Source organism: Bombyx mori, chromosome 19, assembly GCF_030269925.1.
Source record: "Bombyx mori chromosome 19, ASM3026992v2".
Classification (NCBI taxonomy): Eukaryota; Metazoa; Arthropoda; class Insecta; order Lepidoptera; family Bombycidae; genus Bombyx; species Bombyx mori.
Window position 1 is genome coordinate 3,412,495 of NC_085125.1, and position 12,369 is coordinate 3,424,863.

General features: G+C 43.3%; 1 protein-coding gene across 1 annotated transcript in view; it reads right to left on the reverse strand.

Moving 5' to 3' along the window:
* Window positions 1-12,369, reverse strand: part of LOC105842591 (zinc finger SWIM domain-containing protein 4) — a 100,827-nt gene that overhangs the window by 12,257 nt on the left and 76,201 nt on the right. Inside the window, exons 3-14 of the mRNA XM_038017517.2 lie at window positions 11,772-11,899; window positions 10,852-11,063; window positions 10,157-10,237; window positions 9,519-9,806; window positions 8,649-8,776; window positions 7,952-8,029; window positions 6,645-6,737; window positions 5,137-5,303; window positions 4,544-4,653; window positions 3,769-3,979; window positions 2,159-2,312; window positions 429-570 (exon numbers count right to left, since the gene is read on the reverse strand). Of these exons, the coding sequence (XP_037873445.1) occupies window positions 429-570; window positions 2,159-2,312; window positions 3,769-3,979; window positions 4,544-4,653; window positions 5,137-5,303; window positions 6,645-6,737; window positions 7,952-8,029; window positions 8,649-8,776; window positions 9,519-9,806; window positions 10,157-10,237; window positions 10,852-11,063; window positions 11,772-11,899 (1,792 nt within the window). The remainder of the gene's footprint in view (window positions 1-428; window positions 571-2,158; window positions 2,313-3,768; window positions 3,980-4,543; window positions 4,654-5,136; window positions 5,304-6,644; window positions 6,738-7,951; window positions 8,030-8,648; window positions 8,777-9,518; window positions 9,807-10,156; window positions 10,238-10,851; window positions 11,064-11,771; window positions 11,900-12,369) is intronic.

The window sequence follows — 12,369 nt, forward strand, 5'->3', positions numbered from 1 at the left end:
GCGTTAATGATGAGAATCTTTGTGGGGGTGAGAAATAATAATGTTAATTTTAAATGCCCAGCGAAGCGGACGGATATAGCTAGTTAATTATATAAATACTGGTGATAGGGCCTCTTGTGAGTAGGCGCGATCTGCGATGAGCGATTGACTTAACTCAGCTATGCATTTTTTTTTTGCATAGGTAGGTGTATCGCTCACAGGCCACCTAGTGTTAAGTGGTTACTGGAGCGCATAGACATCTACAACGTAAATGCGCCACACACCTTGAGATATCGGTTCTAAGGTCTGAGTATAGTTACAACGGCTGCCCCGCCCTTCAAGCCGAAACGCATTACTGCTTCACGGCAGGACGGTGGTACTTAACCGTGCGGACTGACAAGAGGTCCTACCACCAGTAATTGCGCAAATTATAATAGTATAATTCTCACCTGTTTACAATACCTTTCTTGAGCGTAGAGGCCGCTTGGCAGCATCCTCTGCATGCCGAGGCCCAGCAGCGCGGCCTCTAACGCCAGCGCCAGATACGTCTCCTCGGGGTTCTTACTACCGGCAACCGGTACGTGCTGGTACCTGTCGATACAAAACAACTATATTGACAATGGCCACACAGACGGACAGTTGTCGATTATTTCGCAAACACGTTTTTAAATTGGGTAGATATCAAAGGGGGAAAAGCTGTTTGGTTAAAACAATATTTCCTAGCTATGCTGGTCGCCTTGAGAGGCTATATCAGCTTCGCCCTAACTGTAGGTGAGCTCACGGGGCTCAAACCGGAGTGATGCTAACACTAGACATGTGTAAGTAATGCGAGTGATATTACTCGGGTAATATTACTCTACGATGTAATGCAACATCACACATTACGCGAAGGAAACAAACATCACACCATCACCCAACATGTTTCTTTCTTTGTCGTGTAATGTTGCTTAATACACGAACGGAACCGAGCGAGCGAGACAGACCGATCGACGCAAAATAAATGAGCAAGCGACACGGAATTATTCCTAGTGATTTGGAACCGTATGTCCTGGCCGCTAGGTACATTTTTATACCTATGGTACGTCTGAATTTTAATATAATATTTATGTTTATATTTTTCATGCGGCTAGCCGGTAGTTTCCCGCAAGTACTTACTTAATTTTTTATTCGCAACTTTTGTAAAATCGCTAGTCGCTCGTAATTGTTTAGTAATATTTCATATTAATTTTTGTGTTTGATTTGAATTACTTAAGCACTTGTTTGAAGATAGTTTTATTATTTGTTTTAATGCGTGTTTAATAAGTGAAAGAAAGAACGGCGTCTAAATGAAAGTACAGTCCTCCTTGGATGCACTTTAAGGATATCGCGCCGAAACAATGCATCTACTGCTCTCGTATATTAAACATTATTGTCGAGCTCAATTTGCAGTCTAAGTCGCCATATGAAATCCGTTCATCCCACAATAAATTATATTAAGTAAAAAATAAAATTATTATATTATTAAGTAAGTCAATCTCTGTCAAGTAATATAACAGTGTATTACAATACAAAGTTCATACTTTGTATTGTAATACACTACTGTAATGACACACCCGAATCATTACCGATACATTATCAACACATCACTTAGGTAATGATTCGGGTGTATAGATACAATGTATTCGTCGTCACAGTATCTATTGAACGCACCGAGTAATGTTAAGAGTGATGTGTAATGTTTTCGAGTAATATCACCTGTCTGTAAAAGTGATGTCATATCACATTACATTGGGAAGTGATGTTTTGCGCAAGTCTAGCTAACACTGACCCTAGGAAGAGCAGTGCTTCGCAGAATCTACCCCGGATCGGAAACGCGATCCATTGAGAAGATCCGGCGAGAAACTCAGTGGGCTTGTGTCTATGGGCAAATGTTGTTGTTCGGAACTTGTATATATGTAAGCTAATCTTGAAAATGTCGTAAGCGAGATTCAGGCATCTGTCAAATATCTTGTGTATAGCGATGGCTAACGCCACACATAGGGGCGAAATTGAATTGAAAATTATATAATATAATATTTTGCACTGCACTAAAATTCGCATATCAAATGATGACAAAGCATACACGCTGCTTATAACTTCTGTAATACATTTTCACTATGCTTAGCGAATAAATGATTTCTTTCATTCTTTCTTTCTTTACCTCGGCGGCAAGCCGGTGTTGGGCTCCTCGTCCAGGTAGGCGGTGTGCAGGCGCGGGGAGGCGCGCTGGTCGTCTGGCGCTAGGCACGCGTCCGCCAGGCACTCGTACACGCACCAGATCGCCTCCAGCGTCCAGCCAGTCCAGCATCGGCTGTCTAAAACGCAATTACTACCTTTATATGCAGACTAGCATACGGCCAATCTGACATTGAGAGACTACAAAAGGTCTTTTTTTTCTATCTATTCGCTAATAGGCTAAGAGGCTATTTCAGCTACGCCCGAAGTGGTAGGTGGAACCTGAGAGAATTTGCTAACACTAGCCCTAGCAAGAGCAGTGCTTCGCGGAATCTACCACCGGATCGGAATCGCGACCCACTGAGAAGATCCGGCGAGAAACTCAGTGGGCTGTGTCTATGGGTTAGTACACTCGTAGGAAGGTGGCCGGTACTTGAAAGAACTAAAAGCACCAAGAGTGGATCCAGGGATCTAACTAAACATGCTTCGGGCAACGGCGACTTTGCGTGGCCCCGTCGCGGTCGGATAAGTAATTATCAGTGGCCACGATGAGGGGCTCTAACGGTCATGGGCGTCAGTAATACCAGGGGCTCAGTTAATCTGCTGCCTTTTTTTATTTTATTGTTTAGATGATTGAACGAGCTCACAGCCCACCTGTTAAGTGGTTACTGGAGCCCATAGACATCTACAAATTTGAAGAACGATATAGCACTCAGAAAACACTATGAAGGAGACATTTCATTGCAAAGCGAATAGTTCGCGCAGTGGCTCTGGTAACAGAATAATCACAAACAATTTCTCAAAGGACTATACTGGTGGTACCACCACCCCGCCTATTTCTGCCGTGAAGCAGTAATGCATTTCGGTTTGAAAGGGGGGGCAGCCGTTGTAACTATACTGAGACCTTAGAACTCATATCTCAAGGTGAGTGGCGGCATTTACGGTGAAAATGTCTATGGGCTCCGGTAACCACTTAACACCAGGTGGGCTGTGAGCTCGTCCACCAACCTAACCAATAAAAAAGAACAGATAATACAAGAGAACAAAGTCCCTCCGTAAACCCTGAGGTTCCAAACGACCTATGAGAACGGGACTATTGACAATTGTTTAATTGCTGTAGATCCACAGAGCTGATGACCGCCTTCTGTACAATCGTTATTCGTGATATTAAGTCGATATCGATTTTATTACATCCCTCGTCCTTCAAATTGAAACGTAGCAGAAGTAGGCGGATACTAATACCCCACTCGAGAACATTGTCGCCTATTTTTCTATGAATCTTTCTTTCATCTTTTACGACACCCACGGGAACAGTCGGGGTGGTGGTAGGCTGATACCAGAGAGCAACAGGTTTTAATTTTGGGTTGCAATGACGTGTTGAGAGATAAGTTGAAATTGTCTGGGCTGTTTTTATACTATATACTTTTTTTTTAATTGCCCTTGTAGGCAGATAAGCATACGGCCCACCTGATGGTGAGTGATTACCGTCGCCCATGGACCTCAGCAATACCAGGGGCAGAGCTAAGCCGCTGCCTACCGAAACTATAAAGTGTTTGTTTCCGTGTAGTCCGTTGCTGTGTCCGGGGCCTCACTGACCTCTGCCGATGCAGCGCTGCGTGTGCGACAGGGCGCAGGTGGCCCCGCCGGACTGGCAGGCGCCGCTGTCCATGTGCGCGCACACCAGCGACAGCTTGACGCGCTCCCCGCAGTTCCCCGAGCACGTCTCCGGGCCGGAACAAGCCTTGCTGTCCCCGCTCGACGAGGCCTCCCCGGCACCCACGCTCTGCCATCGCTGCTGGGCTACTTCCTGATGTACATAGCATAATATGGGTTTTAAGTGCCCTTGGAGATAAACGACCATAAGACTCGCTTGTGATGGTGAGTGGTTACCGTCGCCCATAGACTTTTTTTTATTACTAAAGCGGGTAGTCTTGGTTTTTAGATCTCAGTTTTTACAGTACAACGGCTGCCCCACCCTTCAAACCGAAACGCATAACTGCTCCACGGCAGAATAGGCAGGGCGGTGGTACCTATCCATGCCGATTCGCAAGTCCTATCACCGGTAAAAATTGACAATACCAGAGGCAGGGCTAAGCCGCTTTTTATTTTCCTACCTAAGCTGGTGGTCTAGAGAGACCACCGGGTCACCGGGCTAGTAGGTGAGCTCACGGGGCTCAAATCTGACGTCGTTCCTAACACGAACCCTAGCAAGAGTTGTACTTTCCAGAATCTACCACCGGATCGGAAACGCGACCCACAGAGAAGATCCGGCGAGAAACTCAGTGGGCTGCAAGCCGCTGCCTACCGTTAAGTACTCTCCACAAGCCTCATTTGATGAACTTGTATAATGGTTATGAGTAGTGATTGGTACCTGTCGGTGTCTCATAGCGCGGGCGGCGCTGACGGCCAGCCTCAGAGCGGCCGGGGCTCGGCCATGCGCCCTCAGAGCTTCTATCCTCGCCCCTACGACCGGCAAATGCTCTGTGAAGATGAGAATAGCATAAGACTAGCGGAACCCGCTCATTCTTTGACTGTCGCTTGTATGAAACACATTTCTTGAACTTACTCACACGCCGTTTTTTTAATTGGTGTTAAGTGGTTACCGGAGCCCATAGACATCTACAACGTAAATGCCGCCACCCACCTTGAGATATAAGTTCTAAGGTCTCAGTATAGTTATAACGACTGCCACCCTTCAAACCGAAGCGCATTACTGTTTCAAGGCAGAAATAGGCGGGGTGGTGGTACCTATCCGTGCGGACTCACAAGAGGTCCTACCACCAGTAATAAAATCAATTGGCATCAAGTTGATCGTCTACCCATCTAGAGCTATAAATATATGCAAAAAAACCATGTGTTTGTCTGTAACCGCTTCGTCTCTGTTTAGTGTCGCTGTTCCAGTTTCAAATAGCAACGGCGCTAAGGAAGTTTAAATTTCAGGAAATGCGGGTAGAAGCCACGTACCGTGCCACAAAGGCTGCCCGAGTTCATTGAACTTGGGGTAAGGTTGCAGCGTGGTGGAACTGGAGCCGCTCGGCTTTTCCGGCTTGTCCGGGTCCGAGTATTCGTCACCGCCGAGGATGTTCTTCAGGTGATCGTTCTCCCAGGATATGTCGACCGCGTCCAACGCCCTGGTTGATGGAGACGAGACTGTTATACATCGTGTGACGGAAAAGGTAAGTGATAGTCGTAAAACTATATAAATAGGCAAAGACAAATACCATTTTCACCTAAGCAGCCCAAACATGCCGCTTTTGCTGCGAGACAACAGTGAACAAAACGCGATTTTGATTCGAGCGTGGGTCAAAGTAACTTTTTAATTTTTCAATCTTCAGTGCCGCGAATTGACATTGTTCAGCCATAAATTTGAAACATTCGAATTTTACTGTGCTATGTCTGTCTCTTTCACATGCGTATAAAAAAGCGAGTGAAAAAACAAACCCCTTCGAAATTCGATTTTGGAATTCGACCTCAAAGAAAACACGTTCGGACACGCGTAATACCCCAAAATTTAAAGATGTTTGTAATAAACAAATTAGGTTTTTTTTTTTTATAATTTTTTTCAATATATTCCTGTTCATTTTTATGTCTCCTAAGTAATATGTGTTCTCTCTGCTGAGGTGAAAAGTTATGTGTGAGTTGAGTTGAGTTCCTCACTACCCTCAGGATTCTAATTTTGAATCACTCGCTACGCTTGTGAACCAATCATAGCATCCTTCGCCTGCTCGGGACTCAAAACAAAAAAGAACTTTGCTCTCTTGTTGTACAAATAACTATTCCTCGTTCGTCATTACATTTTGTTTACTAGCTATACTGTGATCAATGAAGAAATATTAGCAAATTATAATAGTACCTACATACGAAAAAACAACAATAATAAAACTAAAGAAAAAAATGTGATATATGTATCTAAACTTTGACCGCTAGGAATTACGGTCGTATATCGACAATTACACGCCGACACTAGCACGAATAGTGTTTTTGTATGACGCGCAATGTAACACAAATTAAAAATGAACTTGATCGCGCTCATCTCGGTGACCTACGTTATTTTGTTGTTTGAATATTTACTGATATTTTAAGAGTGAATGTTACTTTTGAAATGGATTGTTTGATTGTAAGAGTTTATCTAAAACCGCTAAGATGTAATGAACATCCATTAGTTTTGACGGTAGTCAAACGGTTCTTAGCATATAGAATGTAAATTAGACTTATATTTCAACAGTCCGAATCTTGGATGCAAGTCTTTATATCTCTATCAAGGAAAACGCTATGTGTGCTTAGTGCGAGTTTTTTAACGTTCTCGATAGCGTAAAAGTTAACTCAAATTTGTATGCAGTTGGAACAGCGCCCCTAGCGGCAAACGTAGGCAAACTTTCCAATTCCATACAAATTAGAGTTAACTTTTACGCTACCGAGAACGTTAAAAAACTCTCACTAATACACTGAAGTAACTAAAGTACGGTACTCACTTGTGGAACACAGTTCTTGGCGCCAGGTGGGTCGCTGTTCTCTGGTTGTGTAGTCTTAATCTCTTGCTAGCTCTTCTGTATTCACGTTCGTAGCTGAAAACGACAAGTAAAAACTATTAATCCATTAAATGTTACGGCTACAGACGAACTTTTGTATGCATTAAGCTTAATTAAAACACTCCGACGCACGCGACAACCCTAGTGGGGGGCGTTAGGGTTGTCGCGTGCGTTGCGAGTGACAATAATAAAGTCACTCAGAGATAGCATACGAATTATCTTTAACGAGGATATGAGGGCGCCGTGGCCTAAAGAATAAGACTGCGTGCTCGTGTTTAGCAATTTTTTTCCTACCTAAGCTAATAAACAGCCTTCAGAGGCTATTTCAGCGTAACCTTAACTAGTAGGTGAGCTCACGGGGCTCAAACCTGACGACGTTGCTAACACGAACCCTAGCAAGAGCCGTGCTTCGCGGAATCTACCACCGGATCGGAAACGTGTCCCACTGAGAAGATCCGGCAAGAAACTCAGTGGGCTGTGTCTGTAGGTTAACTTGCTCGTCGAGCCCTTCGTCGCGACACGTTCGACAAGAACGATGACCGGACATTTAGCAATACGACTGACTGTGCCGGTGTTCAAATTCTACAGCAGGTACCAATATTTCTAATGAAATACGTATTTAATATATATGCACAGGTAATTTCCACAATGAACAACAGTACGTGTAATAAAAATCACCTATAAATTTCAGTAACGACTTAACACCGTGAGCTCGCTGACTAGTCTACGCGATAAATGAAAAAATATCGATTTTAAGTTATGAAAAGGGGTTTGTACATTAAAAAAAGAGATTTATTCATCCACTAAGGAATTAGACAAATCAATCAACCAGAACGTGACACAAGCACCCCGTAAATGCAATGTGTTTCGTTTGGTTTTTTTTCCTGTACCTATTCGCTGGTAGCCTTAGGACAGGTAAGCTCACGGGCTCGACCTGAGAGAATTTGCTAGCACTAGCCCTAGCAAGAGTAGTGCTTCGCTGAATCTACCACCGCCGGATCGGAATTACAACCCACTGCGAAGATCCGGCGACAAACTCAGTGGATTCTGTCGATGGGTTAGTTCGATAGCCGGTGCTTGAGGGTCGTAAAAGCACTGATAACGAATCCGGGGGATCCGACAAGACATATTTCGGACGACGGCGGCTTTCCGTCGCCCCGTCGCCTTGGTCGAACATGTAATATCTTCTGAAGTACAAGTTGGGCGGGAGTGAAACCGGGGGGCGAGTCTATTTATTAAATGATACTTACTTATTAGGTCTCGACTCTTCATCGGAACTCTCGGAATGGGAATGTATATCTCTTCTCAGTCTCTCTCTATGCCTTTCTCTGGAAATTTAGGATTTTTTTCTTTACTTTCCAACATTCTATTTGAATAGGGTTGCCGCTAGTGCAGAGCTGTCGACATGTTTTAGTTATGCAATTAGGAACTTGGTACTATCTATATATAAATAGGCAATAACAAAATAGTTAAGTACATTTTTTTTTGCTAACTATTAATGATCCTCTTGGCTCTAATATCAACAAAATAAAACATGATATTAATGCTTAGTTCCTTTTGCTATTTAGGGGTGGGTTTTTTAAACTATTGTACATAATATATATTATTTCGATTGAACAATAATTTTCATTCGTCAACTATAAGCATAATAGTGAAAGTCACTTTCGGTAGGCAGCGGCTTGGCTCTGCCCTTGGCATTGCTGAAGTCCATGGGCGACGGTAACCACTCACCATGAGGTGGGCCGTATGCTCGTCTGCCTATAAAGGCAATAAAAAAAAAAGTCAAAATGATGATTGTTTAAAGATTTAACGCATTATTGCTTTATGAAAGTCGCCCATGGACATCGACAATGTCAGGGACATAGCGAAGACGCTGCCTACGGTTTTCGTTATTGTACTATTGTTGTAATATGCGTCTGAGATTTAAAATTAATTTCTAGGACTTACCTGTCTCGCTCTTCTCTTTCACGGAGTCTCTCTCTGTCCCTCTCTTCTCTATCTCGATGTCGTTCTCTATCTCTATCTCTGTGATCTCTGTCACGATCCCTCTCATTTCTTTCTCTTTCTCTTGCGTACTGAAACACGTTTCTCGGAATTATTTTTAAGATTATAATAATTAATATTGAACCACACGTTCGTGAAGTTTGTGAAACTATTCTTTTATTTACTTAACTCAACTGTCCAAAATGTGAAATTAATAAAAAAAGTATAAGTAAATTTGGACATTAATAGTATATGAAACTGGATGCTCATCTCTATCCTAGTATCGGCTGTACGCTCCTGTGAGTATATATTTATGACACTATTATATTATGTATCTGATTATTATGTATTGGATCGTCTCGAATCGCAATCGCACCAACACGCTTTCCAGTTAATGGAAAACAATGCACATTTATTTGTCTATCAATATTATGTACGCGTTGACGGAAGCAGCGACCACTTTACATCAGGTGGGCCGTGAGCTTGTTCTACGGAATAACTTTTTAGTTAAAACTAGCTGTACCCGTCCGCTTCGCTGGGCATTTAAAATTAACATTATTATTTCTCACCCCGACAAAGATTCTCATAATTAACACCCCCGCAACTGGTGTAGGGAGTCCAACACTCATACAAATATTAGCCTATCCATTAAGTACATGTATTTTCTACATGGATACCAAGTTTCAAGTCAATCATATGCTTGGTTCAGTAGTTATAACGGAACATCCGTAAAAACCACTGTAGATTTATATATTAGTATAGATAACAATTAAATAATCTACAGTTTCAATTGCATTAAATGATTACATTATAAATAACTTCAGGTTTACTTACTAAAGGAAAAGACCTATAGTCTGGATCCTCGGTGGGACATACTTCAACTGCCGACCACTTCTCCAGCAGATGCCTCCACTGCAGCCGATGGTGCTTATTACTTCCAGGATCTAAGACTATGCTGACCCACAGAGCTCCTAACTGCTCCCACAGCTGCCTGCATTTCTCTGTCATGGGCGTGTTCTGATTCCTCCATAGCAGGAGCCGGGGGTCAGATAGGAACTGCTCCGTCATGAGCATGAGCATCCTGGGACCGTTCGAGTCTTGCGCGCGGAGCATCTCCCGAACCTGTCGAGTTCACGTTGACGTTGAGGGTTAGCTGTTTTGAATTATATATTTTTATTTATTACTTAGATGGGTGGACGAGCTCACAGCCCACCTAGTGTTAAATGGTTACTGGAGCCCATAGACATCTACAACGTAAATGCACCACCCACCTTGAGATATAAGTTTTAAGGTCTCACGTGTAGTTACAACGGCTGCCCCGCCCTTCAAACCGAAACGCATTACTGCTTCACGGCAGAAATAGGCAGGGCGGTGGTACCTACTCGTGCGGACTCAGAAAAGGTCCTACCACCAGTAATATTCTTTTGAATTACAAGATATATTGAAAGATTTAATTGGAATCATGCACTTACCTTTGAAAATAAAGAGTTCAATTGTTTGTTTGCATTATAATAAGTTCCCTGTAACAAATACGCGCGTACTTGTTCGCAGACCTGTAACGATACAAATTTCTAAGAAAGCTAAAGGGTAACAACTACAGAGGTAATGACATCTGGTTTTATCTGATGAGAACGCGGGACGCAGGTCATCAAACACGAGCTCATAGGGCATTATTGATGGTTCGGATTGTTGTCAGCCTAGACGGTCTCCTGAGAGATCCTGCCTTTTTTTGCCTCGAAACTGTCATATGTTCGAGTTCAAGGAGAAGTACAGTCGTTGTCTACAGTATTTATAAAAACTGTGACGAAAACTTGACCAAACTCCGCCTGAGAGCACTTTATTGCACGTGACGTCATACGTGGCCAAAAACCAGCAGACATTTATATTATATAATATTATGTATAACGATTGGTCACACATGATATATTAAGCGTGTTGGGTCATGCTCACTGTTAATAAGGTATTAGAATTTAGAATTATCATACTCAGGAATATAAAATCTTAATTATATTTCAACAAAAAAACCTTATTATTATTTGGTCTCCGGTTACCCATGGAGACTTCCACGTCCCGTCGTGAGTGGAGGCATTCACGATGTTACAGTTGATAGTAGCCAGTAGCATGAATTTAATATTGTGCGCAGTGAAGAGATTTCTTTGGAGCTCACCTGCTGCTCATCCAAATGCCAGGCATGGTGCGCGTCGGGCGGCGGTCCGGCCGTCGGGTCCGGCGCGCCACATATCCTGTTGATGGCAGACCTCGCCTGCAGAACTTCGTCGGCTAACCTCTGCGCCGTCGGCAACACTTCGGTGTGGTGCTCCGATATTAAATACTGGACGAACTTCTGAAGTTGCTGTCTGTCCATTTGCAGGAGTGTTTCTGGAATTTAGATTTCTATTTTGCCGCTGGTCGATATACGACTATCTACTCGGGGATTATGCTGCTATTAAAATACCCTGTAGACATCACACCAAGGATGCTACCAACTTTGGTGCAGTGGAAGTCGTTTCTTTTTTTTATTTTTTTATTGCCTTTGTAGGCAGACGAGCATACGGCCCACCTGATGGTGAGTGGTTACCGTCGCCCATGGACTTCAGCAATGCCAAGGGCAGAGCCAAGCCGCTGCCTACCGCTAACAAGCTTACTGCTACAAGGAAGGTGTTTAAGGTATGTTTTAACGTCTTTTGCCCAGTGGAAGTTAGCAGGAAGCCCGTAAATCTACGTGGTTTGTACCTTCCATCATGAACTAGTGCGACTCATGTGGTGATTAAAGTTTTACATATCATCATCATTTATTCGAGTGCTTAAACCTTTAAATAGTATTTTTTTAAGAGGGGGTACTTGTGTCCCGGAGGGCTTTTCAGTTTCACCAGGACAGATGGGCGAGCAGCCAAGAGGATGGGGAGGTCCTTTAAGTATATATCGGTTTGATTTATGTTAAATTAAATGCAATTAACTATGGACATCCTCGTATAACAGAGGCGGAACTCGACTCTCCGATCCCCTCATGTCCACAATTCCTTTGTGAATGTCATTTGAAAATTATGTTATTGTTTCATATTTCTGGCTGATGAGGCAGGGACTCACCTGATATAGGCACTCGTAACCGAACGGAGTCTGCGTTCCTGATCCGGTACAAGGCCAATGCGACCACATGTTGGCACCAAAAGATATCTCGCGCCTCGCAGCTGCATGTCACACCGGTTATCTTACACCTAAAACAAATAGTGCGGGCTATTAAAAAATCATGTCAATGCAGCGTTAAGATTACATTAGCCCACTGAGTTTCTTGGCGGATCTTCTCAGTGGGTCGCGTTTCCGATCCGGTGGTAGATTCTACGAAGCACTGCTCTTGCTAGGGCCCTGGGCCAGTGTTAGCATCACTCCGGTTTGAGCCCCGTGAGCTCACCTACTAGTTAAAGTTACGCTGAAATAGCCTCTCAAGGCTATCAGCTTAGGTAGGAAATAAAAATTAAAAAAGATTACAGCCTTTCCATTTCGAAGTTTGTTTAGTTTTGTTGCACACCACTAGTCAAAAATGCTTCCTCAGACTGCCCCAGAGGAGGTATGAATTCAAGGCAAATGCTTCGCGATGGTACACTCGCAAAGCTGTTGAAGTCTCTTTGACTATAAGACATGAAATGTAAGTATTGTATAACGACTGTCCCGCCCTCTAAGCAGGTTC